This window comes from Sciurus vulgaris (assembly GCF_902686455.1).
Source record: "Sciurus vulgaris genome assembly, chromosome: 4".
Taxonomy (NCBI): domain Eukaryota; kingdom Metazoa; phylum Chordata; class Mammalia; order Rodentia; family Sciuridae; genus Sciurus; species Sciurus vulgaris.
In genome coordinates, this window is record NC_136464.1 from 83,240,875 (window position 1) to 83,257,447 (window position 16,573).

The window sequence follows — 16,573 nt, forward strand, 5'->3', positions numbered from 1 at the left end:
GCAATTAGCAAGAACCTGTCTCAAAATGATGATGATGATGAAGATGATGATGATAATGATAAAAGAACAAAAGGGCTGAGGATGTAGCTCAGTGGTAAAGGATCTTTAGGTTTAATCCTCAGCCTTGGACGAGAAAAAAACATTAAGAATCTTCAATCTTAATGCATATCTAGATCAAATCCTCTGGTTTTTCTCAGAGGATGGCAGATGGTTCTTGTAATTTCCGAATTCTGACTTAGAACTGTTTGAGGACTTATTTTGTTCTGGGCTTCAATTATATCTCTGGTCATTTCTTTCCTGATTCTAATCATATGGGTTTGGGATCTTATCTTTGCCCAGTGACCCAAAGAATAACGGCTTTTCAGTATGGCAGATCAGTTATTTCTCCTCTTTAGGTCTAACACCCACATACACATGACTTGAACTTAAAACAACAACAACAAAAAAACCCTCAGGAAGCTCTTGAGTGATCTTAGCCATTATGTCTTTCATCTTGTCTTGTCAACGTATGTCAGCAGTTGGAGTTAGAAGCCAGGGAGAGTGCTGTTGTGACTTTTGCCTTTGACAATATTGTCAGTGACTTTGTACTATTAGGTGGTTAGAGGGACTCTGTAAACATTCTCAGTGAGCTAATGGTGAGAAATGGGCCATGGATAACCAGAGAGAGAAAGCCACTACCCTTGGGTTGTTGAAGGTGCATTTACCAGACTACACAGGGTTTTATTAGGAAACACAAACACTGGTTTTATTGGGAAAAGAACTCCTCATTGTGCATTTTTCTTAGCATCCTGGAACTCAGTCATACGTTAACATAATTTTTTTAGAACCCCAAAATTCCAAAAGTTGTAACTCCCAGAGTAATCATGGGTCTTCTTATATTTCCACATGGCACTGGGAATGACATTTCCTTGGTGTCACCAAGGAAACGATCTGTCTGTTCCCATCTGTTCCCATAGTTCCTGACCGTCCATTCAAGGACTCTGTTGAGTCACTATGGAACCATGTGACATGATCCCAGATGAAGTCATGAGGAAGAGCAGGTGAAACTTGTAAAAATAACGCTTGGAGGAACCCAGTTGCCTTTCATCCACAGCTCTCAAAGCTTTTCCAAGCAGTAATTATTTCTCACAATGCTCTTGTGAAGTAGGTAAAAAAATCATTTCTCCCACTTTATAGACGTAGAAATCAAGAAAATAAAGCATGACTTCCAGTGAAGGACAGGAAGAAGAGGTCTTATATGCTTTAACTCCAGAAAATCAGTTCAATCAACAGTATCACCTGGGCAGCTTTAAAACTTACCCATGACTGGATCCCACTCTCACAGATTCTGATTTAATTGGGTTTGGGTCAGTCCTGGTCCTGGGAAGTTTTCCATCTCACTGTGATTTGAATGTGCTGTGAAGGTTGAGAACCACTTCAATAGATAATTATTTGGAGCTGTTTCCTATGTGACTTCACCTGGATATATTAAAGCATACCTCAAACTCAACACGCTCAACCTTTCCCCAGATTTGTTGCCCCTGGTGTGTCCCTCATCTCACCAACAGCCCTGCCATCCAAATGGTGGTCTATAAACAAAACCTGAGTGTCATCCTTACTTCTTTCTTCTTTTGCTCATTCATCACAAAGTTCTGCCTCCCAGGTCTGACTTGAATGTATTCATTCCTGTTTCAGTTTGGGCCAGGACATTTCACTTCTTCCCTGTCCCTCTAATCTATTCTTTAGCCAGAATGAACAGTTCATACTTTATTCAAGAACCTCTTTGAAAAATGGGATTCATCGCTGAGCCTTTCACCATGCCACTCAACAGTCATCCCTGAACTGGTCATTAAATGATGCCCTCTCTTACTTCTGCACATGCTCGTTCCTTCAGCTTGGGACATTGTCCACTCCTGCCTCTTCATCTTATTCCCTCCTTTAAGAAAGTCAGCCCTAACTCCCATGACATAGAAGCATGAATAGATGCCCTCTGTATGCTCCAGAGCAATTTGTACTTGTCCAGCCTGCACCTGTGACAGGTAATGCTGGAAGGTGAGGGGGAAGTAGCAAGGTGGTGAGCCACTGATCAGAGGCAGTGGGTGTGATGGAAAGAAAGGCCTGGTTTGTACAAATCCTAGGTTTGGGTCCTGGCTTTGGTAAGAGAGCTGTGTGCCCTTGAACTGTGCTGCTTTCCATAAAACTACCTTCCTACTGAAATGAAGACAGTAAATCCACATGATCTCCAGGTCCCTTCAAGCTCTAGATTCCATGACTATGATAGATCTTGGCAGAAAAGAATGTACATTCTACCACTTGCCTCATGTTGGTTTCTCGATTCTCTTCTTTGAACCCCTTCCATCATGACCTTATTTGTGACCTTATTTTCCTTTTCGTTTTCTACTTTCCCCTTCTTTTTTTCATTGGTGGCCTCGGTACACCTTCCCACTCTGAGCTATTCCTCTCCTTCCAATTTGCCTCCTCGGTGGCCTTCTTCCTGTTCCTTGCCCTCTCTGGGCCCATTGTATTGGCCACAGCTTTCTTAGTCTTTGCTCTAGTGTGTTTGGACTCATTATCTCCTCCTGTTTGCATTCTTCTTGTCTGTGATTCTGAACCCAATTCCTCTTTCACTACTTCACCAGATTTGCTAAGCCTTATCCTCATTTTTCTGGGCCCGTCAAGTTTTGCAAATCCCCTTGCTGTGGTCCTCATTCTGTCTTCAGCAGGAGACCTGTGAGGGAATGGGAATTTCTAGGCCACAAGCACTGGGCCTCCCTTCCTGACAGCTAGATATGGTTCTGGGGGTAGTTGAAGCAACCTTAGAGAGGGCATTGCCCCTTGAACCAGTCATTCCACCTGGTCCTAGAAATGCCAATAGCACACGTTCAGCACCACTCATCAGACTGGCTTTTGGGCAGGACAGTGAACAAAGTCAGCCTCTTCAAAAGAGCAATGCAGTGCACGGGGACCCCTAGTGTCCAAATGAGTTACTGCACCCCAGGGATTTTGGGTCTTCAGTTCTTTCAAAATTGTTATCTGTGGCCTAACTAAGCCGTGAGGACAAAGTTATACATAGGTATGGGTGTTTGAAAATATTCTTGTTCAATAATTTGCCTAAGTACAGGGTTTATAAAGAGGGCCATGAGAACAGAACCAAATATCTTGCACAATTTACCCTTGCTCTACCCGCCCCAGTTTTCTCAACTGCAGTGCTATTGACACTTGGGACTAGATGATTCTTTATTGGTGCATGGAGAGGGGTGGGCAGCTGTCCCATGCAGTTTAGGATATATAGTAGCATCCTTACCTTTACACACTGGATGCCAGTAACATACCTTCTCCTAGTTCAGATATGGCAATCACAATTTCCTGTCAAATGTCACCAGGAACAAAATGTCAAGAACCACCACTTGCTCACCCCAACCCCATTCCCTGAGCCCCCCCTGGGATGCAGGTCATTGTAAACCCCAATATCTGGCCATAACAGGAATTTGAGCCAGGGACACACCACCACTACTACCCAGACAGGCCTCAAACTTGCGATCCTCTGGACTCAGCCTCTGAGCAGCTTTCACTAGACATTTTAAATCGAGTCAGCTTTCTCTCGCTCACGCTGCCTCCTCCTCCATTTATATTTCAGATGGCCACATTGTCCTTACATAAATGTAATCATTCAGTGATTTTCATTTTGCTAATTATGGCTTATTTCATTCACCATAATGTCCTCAAGGTTCATCCGTGTTGTAGCATTTCACAGGATTTTCTTTCTCTTAAAGGCTGATGATATTCCATTGTGTTTTTACCACCTTTTATTTACCCAATCATCCACTGGTGGACACTTTGTCTGCTTCCACCTCTTGGCCATTGTGAATAGTTTCTGAGCATATGGGTGTGCAAACATCACTTCAAGACCCTCTCGGTCCTGTGCAGTGGTACGCACCTGTAACCCCAGCCACTCAGGGGGTAGAGGCCAGACACTCTCTAAATTGCTTAGGGGCTTGCTAAGTTGCTGAGGCTGGCTTTAAACTTGTGATCTTAGTGCCTCAGCCTCCTGAGTCCCCAAGATTACAGGTGTGCGCCACCGTGCCCAACTGTCAACCATTTTTTAATGCACACCAGTTTTTAAATTTGAAGTAATCCCATTTGTCACTTTTGTTTTTGTTGCCTGTGCTTTTCTGGTTCCATATACAAGAAATCACTGCCAACTTCATTGTTTCTCCCTATATTTTTTCGTAAGAGTTTTATAGTTTTAGGTATTTCATTTATGTCTGTAATCCATTTGGAGCTGATTTTTGTATATGGTATGATATGTGTTCAACTGCATTCTTCTGCATATGGTTAATCAGTTTCCCCAACACATTTTTTTAAATTTTAATTTATTTTTATTGTGAACAAATGGGATACATGTAGTTTCTGTTTGTACATGGAGTAACAGCATACCATTTGCGTAATCATACATTTACATAGGGTAATGATGTTTGATTCATTGTTATTTTTTCCTTCCCCCCCACCCTTCCCACCCCTCTTTTCCCTCTATACAGTCCCTCCTTCCTCCATTCTTGCCCCCCTCCTACCTCCCATTATGTGTCATCATCCGCTTATCAGTGAGATCATTTGTCCTTTGATTTTTTGAGATTGGCTTATCTCACTTAGCATGATATTCTCCAATTTCATCCATTTGCCTGCAAATGCCATCATTTTATTATTCTTTATAGCTGAATAATATTCCATTGTATACATATACCACAGTTTCTTTATCCATTCATCAATTGAAGGACATCTAGGTTGGTTCCACAATCTGGCTATTGTGAATTGAGCAGCTATGAACATTGATGTGGCTGTATCTCTGTAGTATGCTGATTTTAAGTCCTTTGGGTATAGGCCAAGGAGTGGGATAGCTGGGTCAAATGGTGATTCCATTCCAAGCTTTCTGAGGAATCTCCACACTGCTTTCCAGAGTGGCTGCACTAATTTGCAGTCCCACCAGCAATGTATGAGTGTACCTTTTTCCCCACATCCTCTCCAACACCTATTGTTGCTTGTATTCTTGATAATCGCCATTCTAATTGGGGTGAGATGGAATCTTAGGGTAGTTTTGATTTGCATTTCTCTTATTACTAAAGATGGGGAACATTTTTTCATATGTTTGTTGATCGCTTGTAGATCTTCTTCTGTGAAGCGTCTGTTCATATCCTTAGCCCATTTGTTGATTTCCCCAACACATTTTTTTGTTCTTTTTAGTTACACATGACAGTTGAATGTACTTTGACATATTATACATATACAGAGTATAACTTCCCATTCTTGTGCTTGTACATGATGGGGAGTTACACTGGTCCTGTAGTCATATAGGAAAGTTGTGTCCAATTCATTCTACTGTCTTTCCTATTCCCATTCCCCCTCCCTTCCCTCATTCCCCTTTGTCTAATCCAAAGTACTCTATTCTTCCCTACCCCTTCTTATTGTGAGTTAGCCTCTGCATATCAGAGAACACTTGGCTTTTGGTTTTTGTCTTATTTCACTTAGCATGCTAGTCTCCAGTTTCATCTATTTACCTGCAAATGCCATAATTTTATTCTTCTTTATGACTGAATAATATTCCATTTTGTATATATACCACATTTTCATTATCCATTCATCTGTTGAAGGGCACCTAAGCTGTTTCCATAGTTTAGCTATTGTGAATTGAGCTGCTATAAATATTGATGTGGCTGTGTCACTGTAGTATGCTGATTTTAAGTCCTTTAGGTATATACCAAGGAGTGGGATAACTGGGTCAAGAGGTAGTTCCATTCCAAGTTTCTAGGGAATTTCCATACTGCTTTCCAGAGTGGTTGCACCAATTTTCAGTGCCCACCAGCAATGAATGAGTGTACTTTTCCCCAATGCATTTGTTGAAAGGACTGTCCTTTCTCCATAATGATCTTGATTGTCCTTGTTGAAGATCATTTGATAAAATGGTGTCTAGCCTGCCACGTGAACTTTACTACATTTTGCTATATTTTGGAGATTTAAAGTTGGGTATAAGTGAAGGAGGCTGCATCTTTTGAGAATTTGCATAGAAATTGTGCTAAACAATAATTAACTGTAGAAAACAACTTGTCTGATTTCCCCCCAGGGCCTCTATTTTGGGTTCTTACTAGAAATAGTCTAAGATACATCAGATCGTATGAGCAGTACACTAGCAGTGGCCCCCAAACCCTGGAGTGCCCACGGCCCAGCCAGAGACTTTCCAAGCATGAAATCATGCTCATGATTCAAAGATTTCATCTGCCTTTGTTACTGTGTTGACATTTGCAAAGTTGGTATAGAAGCAATCCTGGATGAAACTGCTGCACGTTAGACTCGACATGGTGACAACTAATGGTACCCATTGTCATTGTACTCCCCATACCAGGAGCTTGCATAAGAAAGAGGCCAATTTCTCTTAGAATGTTCTTGATGAAGCTCTAAAAATGGACTCTTCAATCTTGACCTGAATTCACATCGCTTTCACATCCTGTTACAAAAGGAGAAGTACATATTAAGTACTTCCACTGCATACATCAACATACAATGGTTGGCTTAAGAAGAGTACTTGTGTGATTGAGCTACAAGCAAAGTTAGACACTCTGTTTGTTTTTGTTTTTGTTTTTCATAAAACACCTTATTTATTTTATTTTATTTTATTTTGTACTGGGAATTGAATCCAGGGGCACTTGACCACGGAGCCATATCCCCAGCCCTTTTATTTTGATTTTGAGACAGCGTCTGGCTAAATTGCTGAGACTGGCTTTGAAACTTGTGATCCTCCTTCCTCAGCCTTGAGAGCCACTGGGATTACAGGTGTGTACCACCGTGCTTCAGCATGAAACACCATTTTTACTTGAAAGAATAGGTGACAAACTATGGTTATTCAGACTTGGATATTCAGCAGGTCTTTTCAAAATGAACAAAGTCCTGTCACATCAAGAAAAACAGAGTATTATTTTGCTTATGAGTAAGTCTTGAGGTTCAAGCAAAGAGTTTTTGGGAAATGTGATATTTACCTCCTGTGTTAGGCAGAGCTTCACCATACTTATAAAAATTTCCAGTAAGAACAGTACTAATTAACAAATTGTTTGTGTTTAAAAATTCTATAAATAAACTGTGTCAGCATTTGAAGGCTTAAAACCTCGAGTCAATTAGATGCCTTCAACAGATGAATGAGAGAGATGTAGTATACACAATGGAATATTACTCAGCCATAAAGAATGAAATTATGGCATTTGCCAGTCAATGGATGGAAACCTGAAGATATCATGCTAATTGAAATAAGCCAATTCCAAACACTCAAAGGCTGAATGTTCTCGTGATATGCAGATGCTGACTCACAATAGGTTGGGCGGGGTGGTGGTGGTTGTTCACTAGATTGGATAGGAAGGGGGGCTATGGAGAGAATGGAATAGGGGAATGGGGGATGGGAATGGTAAAGACAGTAGAATGGAGATAATTTTCACTATGTTCATATATAATACATGATCAGTGAAACTCCACATCATGCACAACCACAAAAATGGGAAGTTATACTCCACTTATGTATAATATGTCAAAATACATTCTACTGTCTGTATAACTAAAAAGAACAACAAAAAAACTCAGGGGAATCATATTTTCTATTTGACCAATATATTGTGTTACACACTCCTTCATGGGTAAGAGATTCATTCAAAAGCATAATATATTTTTAATGTAACGGAATATGAAAAGTACACTAAAAAAGTTTTGGATCTTACAGGTGCAGCTTACCTTTAAAAACACTAGCATGTGTTGGCATTTTGGTGTAGCATTGAAAAGGAATATCCACAATTATATAAAAAGGCTATTGAAATCTTCTTCCCTTTTCCAACTATCTACCTATAGTTGGGTTTTCTTTATATACTTCAGCCCAAACAACATTTTGCCACAGATTAAATGCAGAAATAAGTATGAGAATCCAGCATCAGTCTTCTATTAATTCAGATAGAAAGAGATCTGCAAAACATGTAAATAATGCCATACTTCCTGTTTTTATGGCAGGGGGGAGGATAATAGGATTTTTTGGCTAAAAGTGTGTAAAAGATGTATTCATGTTCATTTTAAATTAATTCATAGCTACTTTCAAAGTTTCTTAGTTTTAATTTCTAATATGGAAAATGATGACAAATATAATCCACATAAAGAAAAGTTTTTGTGCAGTCTCCAGTAATTTTTTTTTTTTTCATTTGGCAGATAGAACCCAGAGGCACTTTACACAGAGCTACATCCCCAGTCCTTTTAATTTTTTATTTTAAGTCAGGGTCTTGCTAAATTGCTAGCTTTAAAATGTGCAGTCCTTCTGCCTTGGCCTCTGAAGTCTCTGGGATTACAGATGCATGCCACCACAGCTGGCTTCATTTTTAAGAGCAAAATAAAGCCAAGAGACCAAGAAGTTTGATAACTAAGGTGCTAGAAATGTTGAAGAATCGAAGGTGGTTCTTCATCCCACAACTAATTCAAAAAGAAGGAGGAAAATTTTCAGATAATATAGAAATCAATGTTAATCCTGAAAAACTTTAATCATGTTCTTTCTAGATGGTGATGGAAAGTGGGGATTGGCTGGTTGGTGGAGACCTTCAGGTGCTGGAGAGAATAAGGTGGAATGATGGGCTGGACCAGTATCGCCTGACACCTCTGGAACTCAAACAGAAATGTAAAGAAATGAATGCTGGTATGTAGACTGGCTTGAGCACATTTGTTAGTACTCCCTACCACACTTTGATTAAAGAATTAAGGATATCAGGAATCAGTATTTTTTTAATGCATCCTTGAGTTTAATACATGGTACAAAATATGAAAATTAAAAAACTAAAATTCAGTACAAAGTCCCAAAAATAGATTTGTTTTTTTAATTTTAATTTAAAAATTTTTCCTCTTAGATATTTAGGACAGAAGAATATCTTGATATGTTATACATACATGGAGTATAAATTATTCTAATTAGGATCCCATTCTTGTGGTTGTACATGATGATGAGATTCACTGCAGTATATTCATATATTGATATAGAAAAGTTATGTCTGATTCTTTCTAATCTATTTCCTATTCCCATTCCCTCTCCCTTCTCCTCATTTCTTTGTAATCCCCTAAACTTCTATTTTCCCCTCACCCTGCTCCTTCTTGTGTGTTATCTGTTGCATATCAACCTTTCAACAGAGCATTCAAACCTTTGGATATCTAGGATTAGCTTATTTTACTTAGCATGTTAATCTGCAGATCTATCCATGTACCAGCAAATGTCATAGTCATTACTTTTTTATGTAGAAGTAATATTCCATCATGTATATATACCCACATTTTCTTTATCCATTCATCTGTTGAGGGCATCTTGGTTGGTTCCATAGCTTAGTTATTGTGAACTGAACTGCTTTAAATATTGCTGTTGCTGTGTCACTGTAGTATGCAGATTTTAAGCCCTTTGGGTACATACCAAGTAGTGGGATAACTGGGTTGTTTTAGTCAGCTTTTTTGCTGCTGTGACTGAAAGACCTGACAAGAACAATTTTAGAAGAGGAAAAGTTTATCTGGGGACTCACAATTTCAGAGGTCTCGATCCATAGATGGCAGGTTCCATTCCTTGGAGCTTGAGGCAGAACATCACGGCAGCAGAGTGTGGCAGAGGGAAGCATGTGATGCATCTGCTCACATGATGACCAGAAGTCAGAGTGAAACTCCACTTGACAGATGCAAAATATATACCCCAAAAGCATGCCCCCATTGACCCACCTCCTCCAGCCATACCCTACCCAACTTTGGTTACCACTCAGTGAATGCCATCAGGGGATTAATTCACTGACTGGTTTAAGGCTCTCATAACTCAATCATTTCTCCTCTAAACCTTCTTGCATTTTCTCACCTCATATCCAAAACATAACACTCTCCCCTGGCCCCCCCAAAGCTCATGACCATCTCACAATGCAAAATACATTTAGTCCACTCCCAAGAGTCCCCACAGTCTCAACATTTCTAAGATTGCCCAAAAGTTCAAGTCCAAAGTCTCCTCTGAGACTCAGGGCAAACTCACATCATGAGCACCTTCCCTTCATCATTTTTTGAAATAAATATTTTATCCCCTGCTCTGGTGGAGATTCATGGGTATGATGAGAAGTCATGGCCAGGAAGACCAGATTCCTGTAGTTCTCTAACATCACGTCTCTGTATAAATTCTGCTGGGCAGGGTCCAGGCACTCCCACTCCTCCTCAGAGAAATCGAGGGCCACATCCCTGAATGTCAACAGGCCCATTTCCGGGCACTTGGGAGCCAAGCCGGCTCCCCAGGAGCGTAGTGCCAGCAGGCGGAGCCGAGGGGCCCCTGAGCGTCCGCCGGAAGCCTGGAGCCGGAGGGCCGCAATCAGGAATCAGTATTTTTAAATGCAAAACATACCTGGGATTACACCTGTAATCCCAGCTACTCGGGAGGCTAATGTAGGAGGATCACAAGTTTAAGGCCAGCCTCAGTGATTTAGCGATATCCTAAGCAACTTAGCAAGAACCTGTCTTCAAATAAAAAAAATAAAAGGAGCAGGGGATGTGGCTCAGTGTTTTATAAAGTGAACCTGGGTTTGATTCTTGGTATCAAAAATAAATAAATAGAAATAAAATAAAATGAAAACATCTACAGGCATATCTATGATATAGAAACAGTTCAAAGTTGTACTACATTCTGTACTGGAACACTATGCAACAGTTGAAAATATGCACTGACACAGAAAGATACCTAAAATGTATTTATTAAGTGAAAGAGCAAATTGCAGAACAATATGTGTAGCACAATCGTATTTTGGAAGCAAAATAAAAATAGTTTTTTAAAACCCTAATTTAACTTGTGTATATAGAAGCAGAAAAGTTTCTGGGGTAGCATAGCACCAAATTTCAGATGACAGCAGCTACCTCTTGGGGATGGACTTGGACTAAGGAGAGGGAAGGTTGTAATTCTTTATACATTTTGAAAAAGAGAAAAAAGTAATGATAGGGATTGTTATATCTATTTTGGACTTTTATGCATTTATGCATTTCCCAAGATTTCCATAATGGAGATATATTAACTATATTTCACAACCAGAAAGAGAGTAAGGCTGTCAGAATTCTGTCATCGTGGGAGTAGTATTTTGAAGCTTTCACTAAAGTGAGGGTGTAAAGTACATTTTTTTTTTTTTTTTTTTTTTTTGTGGGCACTGGGGATTGAACCCAGGGGTGCTCCACCAATAAGCCACTGTTGTATGGAAGTGAGTGAGAATTACAAACCACCACTCACATTGAGCCAAATTGCGAAAGGGAAAAGGGGTTTTTTAATGAGCATGCCAGGCAAAAGATGCCTGGGACAGGCTAACACCTCAAAAGAACTCCCAGCCCCGGAATTTTTTAAGTACAAAAAAAAAAGGCAAAAATCTACAGAAACCACAAGGACAACTGAGGCATATGGAGGTCAGAAAAGACCTTATAGAGACAGTTATTTTGATTCCATGAGAGAATAATTTTGATCATACATTTCAGAGTCATTTTTGTTATAGATCAGGTCATAGTCAGGGATGAGGAAAGGTCCCACGATACTGTCAACACCGATACAGCTTCAGGAGGATGAAAGGAAAACTTTACAAGGAAGCATACAATGGAGTCAGGTCAGAACAAAATGGCGTTATTGGTTCTTTTCCATTTCAGCTACATCCCCAGACCTTTTTATTTTTTATTATGAATGCACTTAACCATAATCAGAGCTGTCTTTCCTTTCTGTTCCAATGGACGAGAAACACTATGTTTCTTTGACCTTGACTTTTCTGCTTTTCTCTCCCAGATGCAGTATTTGCCTTCCAGTTGCGCAACCCCGTCCACAATGGCCATGCTCTGTTGATGCAGGACACCCGCCGGCGGCTCCTGGAGAGGGGCTACAAACACCCGGTTCTCCTGCTCCACCCTCTGGGGGGCTGGACCAAGGATGACGATGTGCCTCTGGACTGGCGGATGAAACAGCATGCAGCTGTGCTTGAGGAAGGGGTCCTGGACCCCAAGTCAACCATTGTTGCCATCTTTCCATCTCCTATGTTATATGCTGGCCCCACAGAGGTGAGCAATCCCCAAACTGGGTTATATAGACTCAAACTGTATCTAGAAGAGTAAATGAGGCTGGGTACAGTGGCCCACACCTGTAACCCCAGCGGCTAGAGAGGCTGAGGCAGGAGGATCATGAGTTCAAAGCTAGCGGTCAGTAACAGGGAGGCGCTAAGCAACTCAGTGAGACCCCGTTTCTAAATAAAATACAAAATTGGGTTGAAGATGTGGTTCAGTGGTCGAGTGCCCCCGAGTTCAATCCCTGGCAACCCCCCTTCCCCAACAAAAAATGAGTAAATGAGTCTCTGTGATCCTTTTTTTTTTTTCTTCCTTAGGAGTAAATTCTGGTCTTTCCTTTGTCCAATTTAATAATGTGGCCATTTTTTTATTTGTAAAAATCTAGAAACATCGAGCCAAACCCATCATATATTATTGCCTCTGAGAATATGGAGGCTGGTGAAGAGGTGGGTAACAGAGCTTGTCTGGGTTATTGGGCAAATTGTATACAGTCTGATATTCATGGTAAGTGGCTCACCATGCCCAGTGGGCTTTTTAGAAGGGAGATGTCCTTAAAAGATAATTATCTCCCTTTTATCCTAACCCAGCAAGCCTATCACAGATCTTCTTTGTCCTACACCACCAGCAGTGTAATGTTTGAAGAATTTTGAAGGAAATATGATGAATTGAAAGTCTCAGCCTTTGGACTGCCCCAAACTGAAGTTCATGAGTTCTCTTCAATCTCCATCCTTTGTATTTCTATCTGAGCTTTAGAGAGGGCAAACTTTGTGTTGAACTGAAATCAGTATTTGAAAGATAATTAACTCACTACTGGTGGTCAAATTATGAGATATTGGAGTTTGTAATTTCCTTTAAACTGTAATTTAGCTAAATAAGGAAGGACTGAAAAGTAAAATTTAATAGTTTTGTAGGTCAGTAGATCTGAATATTCCTGGTTTGCTGTCCTGTTTGGAGAAGAGATGAAGAAATACATCCTTGAGTTCTAAAAGATTCATATGATCCCTTTTTTAAAAATTTTGTCCTTTTTAGTTATACCTAACAGTAGAATGTATTTTAACATATAATACATAGAGTATAACTTCTCATTCTTGTTGTACACGCTGTACTGGTTGTGTATTCATATATGAAAATGGGAAAGAAATGTCCAATTCATTCTACTGTCTTAACCCATTCCTGTTCCCTGTTCCTTCCCCTCATTCCCCCAGTCCAATCTGGTGAACCTCCAGACCTCCCTCTGTTCTCCCCCACCCCATTGTGAGTCAGCATCTGCATTTCAGGGAGAACATTCAGCCTTTGATTTTTTGAGACTGGCTTATTTCACTTAGGATGATAGCTTCCAGTTCCATCCAATTACTAGCAAATGCCATAATTTCATTCTTCTTTATGGTTGAGTAATATTCTGTTGTGTATATATATCACATTTTCTTTATCCATTCATCTGTTGAAGGGCACTAAGTTGGTTCCATAGTTTAGCTATTGTGAATTGAGCGGCTATGAACATTGATATATCCTTGTCACTATAGTATGCTGATTTTAAGTCTTTTGGGTATCATATGATTCTTATATTTAAATCTCCAGTCCTACCCAGTAGAACCAAGTGTGAAGAAGGGAGCACACAGTCTTAGGACTCACTGACTTTCTTGCAACTTTTAGGTGACCAGTATCACTGAACTACTTTTAAAGCAGGGTGACCATCATGTCCTTTGTACAATGTTTCCTAGGTCCAGTGGCACTGCAGGGCCCGGATGATTGCAGGAGCCAATTTTTACATTGTGGGCAGGGATCCTGCAGGAATGCCCCACCCTGAGACCAAGAAGGACCTGTATGAACCTACCCATGGGGGCAAGGTCTTGAGCATGGCCCCTGGCCTCACCTCTGTGGAAATCATTCCATTCCGAGTGGCTGCCTACAATAAGGCTAAAAAAGCCATGGACTTCTATGATCCAACAAGGTAGGTTTCCAGAGAAAAATCAGTCAACATCTGTATGACTGGAATGATGAGGCAATATTTTGGCCCTTTGGGAAACTCTCCAGCACATTTGCACGTGCTCCCAGTTGGAATGAGTGTCCCTTGGGAGTCAAAACTTGGTCTTGGAATTTTTTTATCTCCTGAAGTTGCAGCACAGACTCGTGCACACAGTAAATGGTCTATAAATATTTATTTCAAGGATAGGGATGTAGCTCAGTGGTAGAGCACTGGCATAGCATGGATGAGACTCTAAATTCAATCCCCAGCACCACGACACGTGTGTGTGTGTGTGTGTGTGTGTGTGTGTGTGTGTGTAATTTTTTTCTCTCTCTCAACATGCATGCTTTGAGCATGCACCAAGTGCTTAGGACATTAAGGTGGGGAAAAAAGCAACATAGGAAAAGATTTCAATGAGTATTTATGTGTACTCACTCCCCAGGATAAGAGCTCACAGAACTAGGCAGAGAAATAGAAGACAGTCCCTGGCCTCGAGACACTTCCCATAACAGAGTAGGTGACAATAAATACTGAGCACACAGTTGCCATGGTTTCCCTTTTCCTCTACCAAGTTCCTGAACTGAAGATTTAGTGAACTGCTCATTTTCAAAAATGCAAAATTTTACAGAAAGAAAAATAACATGGGTCCATAAACCCATAACCTAATTCCAGGAACCTTTAGGACAGAAGTTACTAACCTACACTGAGTTCTTTGCTCTCTACTGATAGGCACAATGAGTTCGACTTCATCTCCGGAACTCGTATGAGGAAGCTCGCCCGAGAAGGAGAAAATCCCCCAGATGGCTTCATGGCCCCCAAAGCATGGAAAGTCCTGACAGATTATTATAGGTCCCTGGAGAAGATCAACTAAATGCACCTTGGCTCCAAAGTTTCTTTCTGAAGTGCTCTTTGATTACCTTTTCTATTTTTGTGATTAGATGCTTTGTATCCAATTGCTTCTCAGTGACTGATTTTAAAGTTAATATTTTGTAATAAGGTAAAAATTGTGCCTATAATTTAAAGCCAGCTACATTTTTATATATTAAAGTCAAACTGAAGATTAAATTTTAGCAGGTGAAAGCAACGTTCTTATACATTTCAGAATGAAATCAGCTGTATTCTCTACTGCATCTGAGCAGGTAGGTCCCAGATTTCTAAAGCTTTGACAATGTGTCTAGTTTCCTTGACAAAAAGTGAAGCATATTTTTCACTTTAAACTTGCCAACCTACAATCCCAATGTCATGTACATGCAGTAAAATAAACTGGATTAACAGTACAACAATGTACAGTCCTTCTGTACAACTGGAAAAAAAAAATCATCACCCTAAACGAAATGTGCCTCGCATCAAGTTTCTTGCTAATCTTTTACCTCATAACTACATACAGCCTTACTGCCTTTCTCCTTGACTGGAGAAACCAAATGTGTGATAATGTGAATTTAATCTTAGTAAATCTATGCAACCTACTTTTGCCATGCAAGTTATGTTTTCCAATAAGAGAAGTCTTAATGGCCTTCTGTGACTAATAAATGGTAATATCATAATGTAAAATACTTTAATGAAGGAATTTGTACCAAGGGACCAATCTGACCATGTTGTTGAAAGTTAATTTTTCCCCTTTGCTGTGGTCACTGTGTCTACAGAGTGGTTGGGGCCTATCTGACGGCAGCAGCAACTATAACCAAAAGTAATTCACATCATCAGACTAGCAAGGAGCCAGAACTAGAAAAGACTGCAGAAAATGTCAACTACTAACCTTTTGTCTTAGAGGTGAACAAACTGAGATGATATATATTCATGTGCTTCGTGAGCTGCTGAGTATTATACCAAAAAAAGCAAAATTGCCATTAGGAAGTACTGGTGGCACTAAATGTGTGCCCAGGCCATTTGGCTCCTGTCCAGTGCTCTGTCTACACCAGACAACACAGGAGCTGGGTCTGAGCTCCCTCAGAGAAGTCTCTTGATCAGAGGGGGCTTACAAAGCAGCCTTTTTGGATACAGAAAGGTCTAGGGTTTTGTAAACTCCACTGATTTTACCATATATTTGGAAACGAAACAAAACTTTTCCAAAGACTCAGGCTGTTCTGAGATGTCCTCTGATGGTTTTAATTCCTAAGAAATAATCTTTTGTACTCTATGCACAATTCTTATGCCAGGGAATATATAAAGAAACATCTTTTATACATAGGTTTCTCTGGAAGAGTCCTAATTAGAAAAACTGATTTTTTTTTTCATATTGTCCATTAAAAAAAAAAGTGAGTCTTGGCTAAGTAATAAAGGTTCTCTTGAGAATAAATAACATACAATGGCCACAGCAAAGGATTGTGCCTATACTCATTTAATCAGAGGTACTCACTGCTACCTTTTTAAAAAACAGGATATTTATTTAAAACATGAGACAGATATAATGCTTTAACCAAATGTATTTTATGATTTTAAAAAATATATTTAAAATTGCTCTTTTGCTGTAGCTCTACACTTAGTGCAAACAACTATTTCTGTGTACAACTGATGCTTGTCCTTATTTTAATA

At 40.0% G+C, this 16,573-nt stretch overlaps 1 protein-coding gene across 2 annotated transcripts in view; it reads left to right on the plus strand.

Moving 5' to 3' along the window:
• PAPSS2 (3'-phosphoadenosine 5'-phosphosulfate synthase 2) overlaps positions 1-16,347 on the plus strand; it is an 84,531-nt gene extending 68,184 nt beyond the window's left edge. For both annotated transcript variants that reach the window (XM_079138306.1, XM_079138305.1), the window contains 4 exons: positions 8,548-8,683; positions 11,804-12,072; positions 13,797-14,026; positions 14,771-16,347. In XM_079138306.1, the coding sequence (XP_078994432.1) occupies positions 8,548-8,683; positions 11,804-12,072; positions 13,797-14,026; positions 14,771-14,912 (777 nt within the window). In that variant the 3' untranslated portion in view covers positions 14,913-16,347. The remainder of the gene's footprint in view (positions 1-8,547; positions 8,684-11,803; positions 12,073-13,796; positions 14,027-14,770) is intronic.
• Positions 16,348-16,573: the final 226 nt, after the last annotated feature.